General features: G+C 33.7%; 1 protein-coding gene across 15 annotated transcripts in view; it reads left to right on the top strand.

Annotated features, from left to right (window-relative positions):
* CAMK2D (calcium/calmodulin dependent protein kinase II delta) overlaps window positions 1–14,882 on the top strand; it is a 312,759-nt gene that overhangs the window by 262,902 nt on the left and 34,975 nt on the right. For 4 of the 15 annotated variants that reach the window (XM_049631072.1, XM_049631078.1, XM_049631082.1 and 1 more), the window contains 2 exons: window positions 2,288–2,325; window positions 11,301–11,349. In XM_049631072.1, the coding sequence (XP_049487029.1) occupies window positions 2,288–2,325; window positions 11,301–11,349 (87 nt within the window). Of the gene's footprint in view, window positions 1–2,287; window positions 2,326–3,942; window positions 3,976–6,801; window positions 6,862–8,893; window positions 8,936–11,300; window positions 11,350–14,882 lie in introns of all 15 variants that reach the window. The other 11 variants (XM_049631067.1, XM_049631074.1, XM_049631076.1 and 8 more) reach the window with 7 other exon arrangements.

Raw genomic sequence — 14,882 nt, 5'->3', positions numbered from 1 at the left:
TATAAAATGGTCACCTTTTGTCCCCCATTATATTAGTTATGTATTATATGAAACCGTAGGAGGCTTTCCAAAGGCTTCCATTGACCTATTAAACGACATCAATGATAAGAATACAATGAGTAATGCTACAGATTGAGGGACTGTGTTAGTCAAATGCATGTATTTTGTCCAGTTTGGTGTGATAAAACCTTGTCACTGCCTTTGTCAAGTTACTTGTTTTATGAACAGTTGATTAACATAGTTGACATTTCTATGGGTGAGTTCAGTATCATCTCATTAAATATTAACTAATGTATACTATATTCAAATAAATATTTCACTGTGGCCCAAACATTAGTGAATCACTAAGAGGTAGGATTATTAATATATATTGTTAAAGACAAATTAACTTGAAAAAAGTGTCCAGTATTAAGATTGTGTATTTTGTTAAAGTCTTAAATACACTCTTAGCCGTAAATTGGGCCTTTTTAAATGTACACACTCATGTATAGACGCTTTTTGTTTACATCACATTTTCCTTTTCATCATTGTGTAAACTAAAAACTCATGACTAATATGTGAATTTTATATTGTTTCTGATGTCTCAGCATGAAAGGCAACCTTTTTTTTATCCATCACTTCAAAACCAACTGAATAACAATGGATCCAGTTACATCTTGTACTTGATATACTGCATTTTAGTTTTGAATATTTTATTCATTCTGTTTCATTAGCAAACATGCTCTTTAAAGTAATTTGTCCATAAGTATATGGTTATAAAGTTGTTTTTATTTTTTTCTTTTCTCCCTTTATGTGGAATGTATTTCTTGTGAGGTAAGGTGAATAGTAACCAAAAGGGACATTTCTGCATCTCTCAGGCCAAATCCCTGCTTACCCTGAATCATTGTCTTCTCTTTGCTGGCTATTGCAATTTCAACTATTCTGAGTTTGCTTTCTAACCTATTAACTGCCACAGGATTTACTTAATATTGCTTTTTAACTCCAGGCAAATAGTACTACAGCTAAGGCAACAATTCTTACAATCTCAATTAATAATAAATTAATAGCTTTGTTGCTAAAGACTAAATAAAATTAACAGTTTTCTATCTTAAACAAATTTAAAATTATACCAAAGTGATATCAAAATAATATCCCAAGTCAAGTGGATGTCAGGAAATTACATGTTCATGCAGTTTTATTATAGTTAGGTATTTCCATTTCAGATGCCAAAGTCTATTCTGATATATTTAAATAACTACATATATATACACACACACACACACATATATACATACACATATACACACAATTAACATTAAATGGAAACACAAGTATGTATCTTGTTCTGCATAATCATAAATGTTCTACACTTGGTGTACTACTTGTCATTGACAATTATATAATCTGCTCACTGTGTATGAATATACCCATTCCTAAGTATATTTTTTTAAGGGATGACTTCATCTTCTAATATACTCAAGAAGTTCAGTAACAGGAGAAATGCTAAAAGCTCCCCTCCGGGAAGATGAAGTTTTATCTGAGACTATATGCTTCAGGAGTTCTCTGATTTAGTTGAAGATTTTGTTTTGTTTTAAATCTCACCTCAAATTTTCTGATTTTTAATTTTTTGAAGTAAAAGGCTTTTGTTTATCAAAGCTTTCTATTCTGATTTTGAAGTATAAAAGAGTACATAATGCCTTTTTTTAAGGTCATATGCTAAAATTTAAAAATTTTGCTCTAGGTCAATAATATACCACTTCATTTTAAATTGTTATTAATATTTTTTTGTAAAAATGGAAGTTCTGACTTCAAATACATGTATATTTTAAAAAGGATGTTATTTCACCAGAGCAAATTTTCAAACCTTTAGGAAGAGGGGCTTAAGTGGCAGAACTGAGATGGTCACCATACTTGTAGTGTGGATGAACATGTAAAACAGTCTGTAAGCTGATGTCTGAAGACTGAAATCAACTTTCTGGATTACAAAAGCATAGTCCAGTTAAAGTTCCAGTATCCTTTTCACAACCAACAGTGACATAAAGTCCAATAATAACATAACTGACACGGTGTTCAATTATATGCAATGAACTAAATAAGAATTAGTTCTAAATTTGATGTGGCAAAACAAGAAAAGTGATACTGTGTTTCAGTGTCCTGTAAGCTCGCGCTCATCAGTGTGATCTTGATAATTTGGCATATGTTGGCCATAACGCAGTAAAGGTGATAGAGAGAAACAATAACCGGATTTGTTACCTGGCACGGGTTTCAATGGATAACTCGCTGAAATGATTTTACTCTCATTTTGCAGCAGCCAAGAGTTTGTTGAAGAAACCAGATGGAGTAAAGGTAAGTTAAACAAGCACTCCCAAAATCAGTTCTGACTTTCAGATGCTGGATAATTTTTAAATGTTAAATAATTTTTTTAAGTTTTCACAGCTTGTATTTTTTATAGTTTCTGTAAAAGATGCAGGTTGAAGTATAAAATAATTTCATACATAAAGATGACTAATATTTATGCCAAGAAAAGGTGTATTATTTCTATTTTATTAAATATTAAATAATCTGACAATACTTTTTTATGGAGTTGTTATAGAAACTGAATGTCTAAATACTCTGTGCTTTACTGCAGTCCCAAACTATCACAGTTACCTGAAAAATCAATGAAAACCAAATGTTTTTCTGACTCATTATGCTATATCTTTTTTTATTAATTTTTAAATGATTTATTTATTATTTATTATTTTTTATTTTTTGAGAGACAGAGACAGAGCACAAGTGGGGGATGGGCAGAGAGAGAGGGAGACACAGAATCTGAAATAGGCTCCAGGCTCTGAGCTGTCACCACAGAGCCCCAGGCAGGGCTCAAATTCACAAAGGGTGAGATCATGACCTGAGCCCAAGTCAGACACTTAACTGACTGAACCACCCAGGTGCCTCTAGTTATGCTATATTCTGGAGGCCTGCTGAAATGTATAGACTGAAAAAAAAATCAAGTGATAGGGTCTGGGAAATAGAATGTCAAATGATTAAATATCTCTGCTTGGGCAGTTCTTATAAAGGTCTTAATTTTTCCTATGCTTCTGTAATAGGGTATTCAGACATATACTCAAGGTGAATATTCTAAAAACGTATAGAAATATTTTCCAGAAAGATAACAAAAGGATACTTTTAGTTTCTTGGATTTCTAAACAAAGTAATACAATGTATTTTCTATTGATTCTATTTTGCTTTGTGGGAATTTGCCTTTGATTGAATGTAACCTTATATTTGTATTATGTTTGTTATCTTTCCAGAGTATTACCTAAATATTTTATTTCTTTAATCCTTTTCTTTCTCTTCCAAGGGCAGATGCATACATTCTTCATGAACACTTCAACATTCTTGGGAATTAGTTAATATTCTAGTATTTGAACTTGACCCAAAGTCAGGTGGTCAGTTCATTTTGAAAATATGACAAAGAAAATCATTTGTCACTTCTTACGCTCATGCACAATCATTTCTTCATCTCCTGTCTATGTGTGATTTGGGGATTTCCAGAGCTATGGTGACCATGCACTTGTGTTTCCCATTATGATGGCATATGCCTTTTACCAATTGCTTTCCTCAATCTGTAATTTTCTCTTCCCTTTGCTTAGTTTATTCAGTTTAAATTTCAGTAGTGACAGTTGATATTGCCCTTTTTTCCAATGTTATATTGGTGGAAATGTGATACTTAAAATTTTCCAAATGTTCTATGTTTTTCTACACCTTTCAGAGATGCAGAGCTCACAGTTCCTATTGAGATACTTATTTTCACTACCATCCTTATATAGAAAGAAATGTTTCCAGAACTTTTTTTTTCTCCTAGACAGCTTATAGTTCCTCCTTAAAGAGAAATTTATTCTGTGCTCCATGCTTTGACACTTTAAAAATTCAACCGGTCATATTTTTTTCTTTCCCTTTCTCTTTGACTGGTCAATTCAGAAAAGGAAGTCCAGTTCGAGTGTTCAGATGATGGTGAGGATCTCTATCTGCCAGATTTCTCCTCCTGTGCCAATTCACACTTAGGAAGGAATAAAAACACTCTTATTTACCTACGTTAGTATAAATAGAGAAAGTGTAGGACCATTACAGGTCAGTGTCAAGTAACTATCAAAACACAGTACCCACATACACATCATACTGTTTACCTTTGAAGTTGAATTTTTTAAATATATGAAAAGTTCATACCTTTATTTATATGCCATCAAGGATCTTTTGTAAGACCAGAGTCCAGGTTTCTCTTGAAACTGAAGAGAACATGACATAATGGTCTGTTTAATGATAAGCGAAGAAACATTGTAGGATTATTTTTAAGCGATGATCATGATTACTAAAATAGGAGTTTTTAGCTCAGATAACCTAATACAGATACACCATAATACATCTACATGGAGTTTATAAATAGTGTGAAAATGAGCTTACAATGGACCCATCCTCGTTAAACACCTATAGAGGAAACATTTACTAGCCTCAGGACTGAATAAACATAACACCTGAAAAATAGGAATATTTTACCCATGCCTCATAAAATAATTCAGTGAATCATTTAAATATCTGGTTTGATTCAGTTTTGTTAAAGAAAGATAGCTTCCATAGTATAAAATAACTACATTTCATAAACAAAAGTGCCAAAGTTCTGGTATGTTCAAAAGACACCTTATAGTTTAACTAATACTTAATATTTGACTCTTTAATAAAAAGGAAGTCCTCCTAACCTTTTACTTAGAAATTCTCCTATTATTTTTCAACTAATTACTATTACAAATACCTTCAAAAGACTTCCCATAGTAATAAAAGGCCATTAAGCTGTTCTTTACATTAACTAAAAAAGTTTGTAACTGCACATTTAAACACCACTAAAAGTGGTGGTTGAGGCTCATATTCATTTAACTGATGTTTGCCGTGCCTGATAATAAAGGACGGCTCATCTAGGCAGAATGGCCTTCAGTTGGAAGACATGATGGTGTGTGTATGCTGTGTACCTATGTGTGGCGGGCATGTGTTGTGTGTGTGTGTGTGTGTGTGCACATGTTTGTGCAGAGAGGTATGTGTGCATAGGTGTGCATGTGTGACATTTTCACCGAAAGAAATCAGTTCTTCACAACCATTCTAGAAAACAATTAAGTCTCTTACTTCAAAATAGAAATAAAAGTATATCAGTATATTCCTCTTATATTTTTGCATCCACTGATACAGACTGAATGTAGCATATTAAATATATATGATACTTCAATTGTAAGTGCCTCAGCTCATTTGATAAGAAGTCAGCTGTGTTTTGCCGCACACTTTTCCTGATAGGAAGTGATTTGTGCGTGCATACCTCCTCTTTTATCATGTATTTCATACTAATATAAATACTAATTTTTGATCCTTCTTTAATTCCTTCCTTAATTCCTTCTTTAATTACATTATTTCTTATCTCTTTCTGGCTGTTGCAAAAATTTGATGTTAAATTCTGTGAGCTTTTATTTAAAGAAAAATTTTAGACTATCTGCAAGGTAGAGATTGATGATTTAACCTTTAAAGAGTTTTTCATTAAAGGGCACAAAATTTTTTCTCTTTTCCTGCATGCCACAGAGCACAGTGTTGTATCTTATTTGAATAATACTGATACTACTTTTTTCAAAAGAAAAAAACTTCCAGAAAGTCCAAACAATTAACTGGGTGTAATTGCTAATGAACTTACTTGGTATTCATTTCTTTCATGCAGTATGATTTTCTCTTTGAGGCCCTTAAGAACATTTATACTAAAATTATGGGATGTGTTCCTTTAGATAATAATATGTAAAAAAAATACATAGATAATGGAGTATAAGAGAATGAATGTTAATTTATATTTCTTTTTGGTAGCCATAACGTAAGTTACCATGCATGAGTTTAAATGAATGTTACTACTTTTTAGTTTTGATTCTTTAGCACCCAAGCTCAATTGTAATGTCAAGTTGCCACTTGTCTACAAAGAGTTTTCTCTGTGGACCCATTGTAATACTTATTGACTCTCTGAGTTACTTTCACAGTGTGGCTTCCATTGTGATATGGTCTTTCTTTAAGGTCAACCCAACTATGTTAAAGCAAGGGAATGATCTTACCAGATATAAGCTTCAACAGTAGCGGTAACACTGTGATGGAAGACACGGTGTTTCCCTCTCACACAATTGTGAAAAATAATTTTTTTTACGTTCAATATAGTAAAGAGTTCAGTTTGGTCATTTATAATGGAAGATGTGTTTTTTAAAGGAAGCCCAGACTTATTATTTAAAATATTACATTACAAAGTCAGCATTTCATCAGAGATCTAAGTTTTTAATTGAATACCTATGAAGCAAAGTGACGATGGCTTCCCAGAGAGAGACAGTCTATGTGTGACTTCAGGAACAAGAATAAAATGGGGAAAAAAAATGAAAAAAAAAAAAAAGGAATGTATTCATAACAGTGAACAAACAATTGGAAGCTGGGAAACAGAATCCAACCTGAAGAGTATGAAAATGTTTATATTTATTTCATACTCTGGAACTTGATTTGAGCTCCACTGAAGCAGTTCTTTGTTGGCTAAGGTGGCACAGCCAAAGCAGCCAAGTCTGTTTTACATTCCACCATCACAGATGCGGTCCTAGCCTGTGTGTGACCATCAGAGACTGGAATTGATTATCATTCCCATCAAGCATCACTGTGTCTTTCATGTTCATCTTCAGTGGCTCTTTATTTTCATGTCTATATCTCCATATAGACATGCTGCATATAGAGACATTGGCTACCAAGGGGTTTAAGGCGTCTCTGTTTCTATTTTCTGCATACCTACAGATAAACAACAAAGCCAACGTGGTAACCAGCCCCAAAGAAAATATTCCTACCCCGGCGCTGGTATACCTGGACTCTTTGTAACCCTTCTTGAGTTCTTTACTGTTTTTTTGTTGTTTCTCTCATTTGCTTTCACTATATATATATATATATATATATATATATATATATATATATATGTATATATGTATATAAACATTTTGTTGGGTTTTGTTTTTCTTTCGAAGATACAAAAAACTTTCATTCACTTCTTTTTTTCTTTTTGTTAAGGTAGTTGCCAAGCAGTGTGTTTCTAACATGAGATGATCTCATTTCATTGTTGAACATTATTCTGATAGCTGTGGTCTCTGTAGTTGAAATTGTTGCATGCTGCCTTAGAAATACAGTAGAATGCGCTTTGGTCGCTCTTAGCTCTTCTTCTGATGATAGCTCTAGATTATGCAAACAATGGTTTCCTCCTTTCATAATGCAAATATTGACATCAAGGAGAGCTAAGGGGATTATTGCTAGACAACAGTAAATGTAGACCTTATTCAGAGCTACCGTTTCCCTCTCATTAAAACACAGCAGGGCTTTGTAAGACCTCACTTTCTGAGATAAAGAGGCATTGGGCAGTTTGAAGCTTTTTGTTTGTTGTATTTTAAATTATCACTGTTTCACTTTAATCCAAAGAATGAAATGTATAGCATAGGACTTTGAATTGTCAGGGAGAAAGCGGTTTTGTCCATTTTAATCACATTCACACTGTTTACAACTAAATCATTTTAATACTTTGAGGCAGTGTTACATAAAAGTCAAGATTTGAATTCTGCCCTTCAGTACTCTGAGTTCCATAATATTTTGCTCAAATTATTCCATATTTTGATTTAGGGTTTTCTGAAATAGTTCTGATTTTTGACTGTCCTCTATAGTATTATCTTAAATGAATAAAACATACTAAGGGATTACTTCACTTGGGTTAACCAGAAGGGTCAATTTGAAAACATTTAAAGGAAAAGGACACATCAAGGTAGCAGGTTATCTATGAGTTAAAAAGCTCTGTGGATCACCCCTCTGGCCAGAGAAAGGAAGAAGGGAAGCAGTAAATACGTTCTCTACGTGTTGCAGCACAAAGGTGGTAAAGAGGAGGGTCTAGAGGACAGAGAGCTCTCAGAGTAGGAGAAAACTCTCAATGGGCTGCAGTAACTCTCAGTTACCACATCATGCAATGAAAGTGCCAAGCATGCCAATGATATATGGACACTGAATCTTTGTCAACATCAGTCATTTGACTGTTATTTTCCACTTGGGAATATTTCTTCAAGTCTCTGGTAGAAAGCAGAAAGGAAAAATGTTCTCTTGGAAAAGCATGACTTCACAAGCAAATCTGTAAATGTAGTTTATAAAGCTGAAATTTCATTTAGGTATGGACTCACATGGCATTTAACAGCAATATGTCTCAAATTATAGTGATTATGGGATTAGTTCTAGAATCCTTTAAATGAACCTTTTAAATATTCCGCAGAGTTTCATGTGGACTTTCGAATACACTCCTTAGGATAACCTTTTCTTAAGCATGGGACAGTGTTCTCGATTTTCCAAGAGTATTTTTCTGTGTATTAACTATACACTATTAACTATAGTGATGACACCATAATCAATTCTTAAGGCAATACATCTGGAAAAAAATCCTCACAAAGAATTCAAGATTATTTTAAAGAGTTCTAATCTCTAGTGTCGTTGGTCAGTTTTTTATAGGACAAACATTAACAGGCTACTCACTCAAGAAGAAAGGAAAGCTCTATCTGGTATAGGACTTTGTGAAACAGTGAGTGCCTCTTTAGGTCTCCAAACTTCAAAGCCTTGTCTGTTTACTGATCGCGAATAAGGTCTTTTGCATGCTGCTGCTGGGTACTGAGATATCCTATCTCATGGGCTCACCAGGGAGATCTTTCATCAGTGATCTTGTCACTGCTACCTCTGACAGTAGTTAACATTGCTTAAGCTCTTGTCACTAGTTAGTTGTGTCAGCTGGCTCACTCTGCTCTGTCCTCACACTAGTAAGAATGTACTTACCAATGCGAACTGTTTCTTTCTCTATTTTGTTCTCACTCAGGAGCCCCAAACTACTGTTATCCACAACCCTGATGGAAACAAGGTATTCAGAAAGAATCAACATCATCTTGCTTTAATAAGATCACACATTTCATCAAATATCCAAAGCAAAAATAATTCATTATTTAAACATGGGAAAGAAAATTTTGACCCTTTTTCTACCACAATTTTTTTTTCTGGGACCTAATTTATCTAGAATTGTATCCATGTTTCTTTCAAAACAAAAATGAATGACATCCTGAAAGAGAAATGAATGGTACTATTAGTCAATAAGACTTGGGTTAAGCAAAGTCTTTATGTCAAGATGACTGTGTATCTTAAGCAATTCCATCTGGTCTTTTTATTTTCTTCTCCATGCCTGTTTGTGCATTGTACTTTAGATATATTCTGCATGAAATTTTATAATTTCTTGCTATGTCATTTCACTGTCTTCAAAAAAAAGTCAACTTGAGTTCATAGGTGTCTGTTTAAATTTAATGTTGCTTTTGAGTTTTATTCTGTCGTATTGTGCTTTTTCTGTTAATTCTCTGTTGTTGGTGTTGTTTCTGTTGTTTGGCATGAAACTGAGGATATCAGGGAGTTTAACTTCTTATGAAATGTTTGTTTTGTTGAATTATATGCATTTCAATAACATATTTAGTGACAGTCTGAAGAAGACTGTAACATTTTTTGTCTGTTGTTGATTGTGTAGCATGTTAACTGAATAATAGTATCTGTATACATGTCTATAGGATAAAAGGAGACATTTTCTGAATGTATTCCATGTTTCCTGTTTATTAATTCTCATTGTGTGTCTAAAAGGAAAAAAATATACTTCATCAGATTTTTTCTCAGATATCAAATATATTCATGGGTCCAACTTCTCCTTACTCTTATCAGCAATGTTTATTAGAGAACACATTTCCTCTGGTTTAACATTTAGTGGATCAATACTAAAATCATTAAAGTAAAACTCAAGTATACTTTAATATGAGATGTGTTTTATGTTCATGACACTTAAAATATTTTAAGTCCCTAAATGACTTGAAGTAGACAGGAAGGAGAATCATATAGGAGAACATTTTTTTTAATATCATTAGTAAATGAAAGACCGAGCATAACAGCTGGAGTGGATACTTCAATAGTTCTAGCTATATCATTTGTAAGAGTTGCTGCATGACATTTCTTGCTTACATGAATTAATTTATTTCTACAGTGCATGGGTTTACCTCCATCCTGAGTTTAAATTTGAACACTTAGGTCACATTAAGAAACGCATGAAGACTCTGCTTTGGTTTTGTGTGTATGGAGAGTCTGGATACACCTTTAATTAGTCTGTCCCTTTGGTTTAAATATTACATAAGCTATTTATATAAATTGATTGCTTTTTTGAATATTGAACCTCTAAAAGGACACTGATTGGTATTTCCATCATTTTCTAAAATCTGTTTTTCATCACTGAACACATAGATCTCGATTGGAGGTTTGTTTCTAATTTCTTTCAGCTCTAGCCCTTAACCATTTCGAGTAGAAAATTGTGTGTTTTTTTATGAATACTACTAAATTTCTTTGCTAGAAAATATTTTATTGGTACGTTATTAATGGAAAAATTTATGAAACCATTGTAAGAAACTGTATCTTAATATTGGCAGTTACAGTGTCCTTTTAAGTGTGCTCATTAGCCTTCAACTTCATTTGTAGTTTTACAAAGAAATAGCTTTGTCTTTCCACTGTGGGAGCAGGCTTCTTATCAATAACAGCCAGTTTCTAATTTAGAAATGGATGGAAAAAATCTGATTGTCCTTTAAAAAGTAAATTATTCATATAATTCTATTGTGCTGATCACAAACATAGAAATTCTTGTTAAAAGTAATTTCAGTATAACTCAGCTTAGGGCCCCCAGCTTCTTCATCAAATGATGCAATGAAATGCTTTCTGTCTCTACGTAGGAGTAGGACAAATAGGCTGTAAATTCAGTGCTTGATATAGTGCCTTATACAAAGAAAGGATTATTTACTGATTAATTAGGAATAGAAATTGTTCTATTTTAGGGTCAAATTCAGAAGGCCAATATATTCAATTTCTGATAGCTACATAGAAAAAGCACACCTGATCAGGCACCGTAACCAAAGATGGCCTAACACAGCTCTTAAAATAAGTTGCATACTTTGGCTGCTTCTACAAATAACCCAGATTTTTCCTGCTTCAGAGATTAGGCCACCAGAGTACTCCCTTTCTGAAATGTTTTCAGCATTTGCCATTTTATTTCTATCAAAACCACATAATGTATTTGTCCATCTGCATGTCAATATACGTGCACAGCCTGCTGAAGAACTTTGCATGATATGTACATCACTTGCCAATTTTAAGAAGAATAAAAATGAAGTTATCCATTGTTTGCAACTTAACACATGTTTTCCTCTCAACAGGAGTCAACTGAGAGTTCAAATACAACAATTGAGGATGAAGATGTGAAAGGTAAGATTACATTAGAAATGGAAAATCCTAACTTGGAGTTTCATATATATCAGAAAAAAAAAATTATTTATTTCAAATAACTAATAAGTTTAGGAACTAGGCCTATTCTAAGACACAAAAGTAATTTTCTTTTTAAAAGTATACTACTATTTTGATTATATGTATTGATTTTGTCAATTTTTTCACATATTCTTTTCTCTGTCTTGAAATATAGACAAATGTGGTATATTTGAGCACATTGTGATTTTAACTACTAATGATGGTTTGAGGACATAATATCAAATTATAAATGTATCAGTCAAAAGGTACTATAAAATGTACATCTATGTCTAGAAAACAGCTTATCTTCAAGAATAGAGTATGAAAAGAACCATTTTTAAAAACCTTTCATGGTCTTGGTGAATTTTAATGGAATTTCACATTTGGCAGCCTTTTTATCCTAGGTTTTTGTGCACTTTCCTGATACATTCTTGACCTCCATTCACTTCAATTACCCAGGTTCTTTTAGAAATATAAATGAGTCGTTGCCAGCATTTCTGTGGACATGTCACTGCCTATGCACACATATACTAAACACACTTTTTACCTCTTTTTTGTCTCATGGCTGTTTTCGAAGTGTTAATTTTGCTTCAGTTGCTCTCATAGTTTTGTGTTCTCATTTTTGTGATTCCATGTATGTAACTACTAATTCTACCAGCCACTTGTCTAGAAGCCATTCCAAAAAAGAATGGTAACAATAGGGTGTTTAAAAAGTATTAAAGGATGTATTAAAGGAAAATAAGCATAAAACAAATTCAGAGAAATGATTCATCAGATAGCTAAACATTATTTGGAAAGATTACCCAACAGTGTCAACATGGGCTTTAATTCTGTAGGTGGCATTAGTAAGACATGGTCTTGGATAACTATTATTCATGTTGTAGAAATAAAGAAGCTGGAAATTCTCAGGTCAGGGAGACATCTAGGCAATTGAGGAAATAAAAATACCTATAAACCACAAGTTGCCAGTCACCTATGCTGACTTTTCCTCTTTGGTTGAATAGAACAGCTGATTCTATTAAAGTGTACTCTCTATTTATATTTCAGTGCACTGACCTAAGTCTGCTAGAGGTAGTCAGTCATTTTTTTTCTTTTTACAGTGGAAAGGTGGAGAGCTGTGTCGAGGACATTGTTCAGTAGGTCTATTCATCTCACTCTTGCCCCTGAGCTAAAATTTGAACACAAGTAATTTTATGAATGATTGATGCCAGTCGCATTAGATAAAGAGATATTTTTTAACCAAATAAGCAGATATCCCATTTAGCTTTATCAGTGATTCAGAAAGCATCATCTTTGTAAGTTGGATTCATTAGCTCTTTCAGCCAAGCAAAATGTTTATATGACTTGATACATTCTTCTCTTGGGCAAGAATCAGAGAGGGGAAATAAAGTGGCATTAGCCACTAGAGAGACTGAATCTTTAAACAGCTGAATGATATTAGAATAACAGCACCTCGGTATGTGTAGTTCATCCTAATAAACCTATTCCTTGGTGATCACAAGCAGGGTTTTAATAAGCAGTCTTTCTCACCTAAATTTGACTCTTTACTAGGTTTTGGTTTAGGATGATCGGTATTAATCCTATGTAAATATCAACATGTAAACAGAATCTCACCTTATAGTTTATATTTTTGATGAAATAAAATTATATCAGCACTCCTCAGAAAACTGTTCTCTTCAAATCACAACAATAATATTGATTTCATTTTGTCTCTGGGATCTCACAAATTGAGTTAGTATTTGTCTTTATGGTTACATGCTGAGACTATACATAGCAAATGTTAGAGCAATTAAGCATGATACTGAGATGGAGAGAAATGTCCAGTTGATTACTGAGCCCAAAGTGCTTTGGTTTATTTCCTTGAATTCAATAACTAAGTTATTTAAGTTTCTGCTTAATTCTCCTTGTGTGGATGTGGCCACAGAGTCACAGATATAACACATTAGGCATCATTTGTATGCTCTGTAAGACCCACACAGCTCTTTGGTGGCTAACATTTTTTAAATATTGAATGATATAAGAAACCTTTCAGAATAGAAGACACTTTAAGAAATCACCCAGGCCATGATTCTGACTACAAGACAGGTGGCATATAAATTGTCACGTATATTCTTAATGTAGTTATTGTGCTAGTGATATGCTTGTGTGGGAATCTCTTCATTAATCAGTACACAGGCCTTCAGAAAGACCCTAATTGATTTCTTCATTTGTACAACCATGTTCTTTTTCTCTTTACCTCAGAGTTTGCTATAGCTATGGGTAGTTTGGTAGAGAATATTTATTGACCAGCTCTGTTAGAACCCAAATTTACCTGTATATCTAAGCTCTAAGAACTCAGGCCATCAGTTATATAACCTGACCAAAGCCACACCCTCTCTATAAAACCATATCCTTTATACAAAATTGGGTGTCTTTCTTCCCACATACACTTGACAGTAACTTTGTTATCAGGGTAAAACACTAGACTTTTCAACATATTCTCAAACGCATAATCTCCCAGCACACTCCTGCATGCAGTCACATGTTCCATCCATTCCTGGTGGCTGTCCCACCTAACACTAGCACCTAGACTTGAATTGTTTAATGGTGGCATATCATCCCTAGAATACTACAGCACATGCTTCCCAAGCCAGTGTAGTGCACATTCTGTCCACTCCCCAAGGACCAACCTGGCAGTGACAGTTGTACACCCTCTCTACTGTAAAGGAACATAGTGGGGAATATTAACACATCGTGGTGACCTAGCCAAAGGAAGAAATGAGGTTAAACCAATGGCAGAATACCTTTTTCTGGCCTTCTCAAGGTGGCGGGGTTGGGGGGGGGAGGGGCAGAGAAAGTAGATAGGCTAACTGCTCTTAAAGAAGGTGGGAGATAGAAGTCATAGTAGATTGGTAGTCCTTCACCTTCAGGAAAACCTAGAGCATCTAGAAAGCCAGGATTTTGAAAAGATCATTTTCTTTGAGCTATCTTTATTAGTTTCTGTTCAAAATGGCCTTTGGTTTTCAAAAGGCCCCAATCTGTGTTATTCTTGAGCTGTATCTAGGCTACCTCAGTTTCTTCATTCAGCAAATATTTTTTTGAATGCCTACTGTTTGCCTGAGCTCCACATCTTTTGGTGAACTAGTCTTATTCAAGAGCTTTCAGCAACTCAGAGTCAAGACATTCTTTACGCTTTACAGAAAGCTTTTATGCTATGATTTAGGCTGTTTCTCTCGTTTAATTCAATAAATATAAAGAAAATATGCTTTAAAAAGTGAGACCCAAGAAAAATGGTATTTTATATCTAAAAGTCATTTTATTTTTCATTTTTTAAAAAACCTTCAGCATTTAGTTACAACCATAACATTTCCCTTCCCAAGCTCACGGTCATCCTAAGGAATTTGCATTCTTTTACAACTCTTCTTTATAAAAGCTTCTCAAGTTTGTTGTTTTCTCTCCCCAAGGCAATGTGGACTTCCTAGTGTGGATTTTTTGAGCCATTCCCTAATTTTGTC

This window comes from Panthera uncia, chromosome B1 (assembly GCF_023721935.1).
Source record: "Panthera uncia isolate 11264 chromosome B1, Puncia_PCG_1.0, whole genome shotgun sequence".
NCBI classification, from domain to species: domain Eukaryota; kingdom Metazoa; phylum Chordata; class Mammalia; order Carnivora; family Felidae; genus Panthera; species Panthera uncia.
Note: the sequence above shows the minus strand (reverse complement) of the source record. Positions and strands in the feature narration are given on the sequence as shown.